The sequence below is a fragment of the Propithecus coquereli genome, unplaced genomic scaffold (genome assembly GCF_000956105.1).
Source record: "Propithecus coquereli isolate 6110/MARCELLA unplaced genomic scaffold, Pcoq_1.0 Scaffold254, whole genome shotgun sequence".
In the NCBI taxonomy this organism is placed as follows: Eukaryota; Metazoa; Chordata; class Mammalia; order Primates; family Indriidae; genus Propithecus; species Propithecus coquereli.
The window spans coordinates 230,994-232,477 of NW_012148108.1; the positions used below are offsets into that span (position 1 = coordinate 230,994).

Here is a 1,484-nt window from a genome sequence, read left to right on the forward strand (position 1 = left end):
TTACAGATGTTCATTAACCCAGCCCTTAAGGAGAAGATAAACCAGTCTACACATTTTAACACGAAATGCCAGTTTAAGATGGTGCTGCACAGAAGTTGTTAATGGATACTGGGGGAGGGGGCGGACTGTATTTACTTCTGAAAGGACAGATTTGATTTTATTTGCTATATCAGCCAAAGGAAAAAAGCACCTTAAAATACCCTTCTCCCTGCAATTCCCCTCCCATCTTTGCATGCTAGATTTTTACTTTTTTCTTCCTTTCTTTTTTTCCTTAAGCTCCGTTGGACGTGAAAACTTTTATCTCTATAAGTGACAAAATTTAAGATACTTAGGACCCAACTGTAAACATCTAAAATTAAGGGAAAAAAGTGTAAAGGTCTGCGAAGCTATACAGCAGCCACCACCACTCAGGCACTAGGTGGAGACAACGGGTTCCAAAGCCTGCCTGGAAACAGGTAACCGGAAACGAGCAGGCGCGTGGATTAGAGGGGTGGGTGACAGCTCTGTTAGAGCTGTCACAGCCCAGGGGAGACACGTGTCCATGCAAAGAGACTGGCACTCACTGGGGCAGAAGACGGGAGGCAGGCGTGGGCCGAACTCTTCTCTTTCATCCATCTGCATCTTCTGTATCGGGAAGGAAGGTGCCGGCTCGTGGGGTGCGGGTTCGAGAGCTGAAAAACACGAGGGTATTAATGTCATTCATTTGCCAGATATGAATGTGTCTGAGGCTTTCGTTAACGTCTGCTGCCACCAGATGACATGTACTTTCCTTCACCCCTTTGCTTAACCGGACCATGTGCATCCGGGGCTGCGGCACAGGGCGCTGAGTGCACCGGTGGGCACGCGCTCCGGGTCCCCTGAAAACTAAGGGTCAAAACATGTCCCCGAGGAAGGGCCACCTGAGAAGAAATAAGAACGTATAAATAGGGAAATAAGACTATGCCTCAGCCCAGAAAACTGGGGAGACTTAATTTCACTCAAAATTATCAAATAAAAAAAAAATGAAGATAAATGATCATGTTCACATTAATAACCTTGTTTTTTAAGCGGATTACTATGTTTTCAAACAGAAGAGATATAAAAATGGAAAAAGTCTGGAAAACACCCCAAAGCGTTAACAGTGGTTATTTCTAGGAAGTAGAATTACAAAGGATTCAAGCTTTCTACATTCCCATACTTTTAAAATTTTAATATTCACGTACATATGACTTTGTAATTAAAAAATACAGTTTTTTCCATCGAAACAAGAAATAGGCTGCTATTTGCAATCACCCAAAGAGAAAAAATATTTTACGTTTCTTTTTTTTTATGATAGGAACTCTCAAACTAAAACATATTTTATATTTCTATGTAACTTTTTGGAGAAAGCCGCTCAAAAATTATACCCAAGTCCACCACCAACTGACGGGCGCAGGCAGGACACTCAGGCTTACGTGGCAAACTGTGCCCACCCCACCAAGCATCTGAAAAGTCTCCCACCCCTG

At 42.9% G+C, this 1,484-nt stretch overlaps 1 protein-coding gene across 1 annotated transcript in view; it reads right to left on the bottom strand.

Annotated features, from left to right (window-relative positions):
- The window catches only part of GPATCH1 (G patch domain containing 1), a 64,940-nt gene that overhangs the window by 38,433 nt on the left and 25,023 nt on the right, over nt 1-1,484 (bottom strand). The window contains exon 17 of the mRNA XM_012647014.1: nt 564-686. Within this exon, the coding sequence (XP_012502468.1) occupies nt 564-686 (123 nt within the window). The remainder of the gene's footprint in view (nt 1-563; nt 687-1,484) is intronic.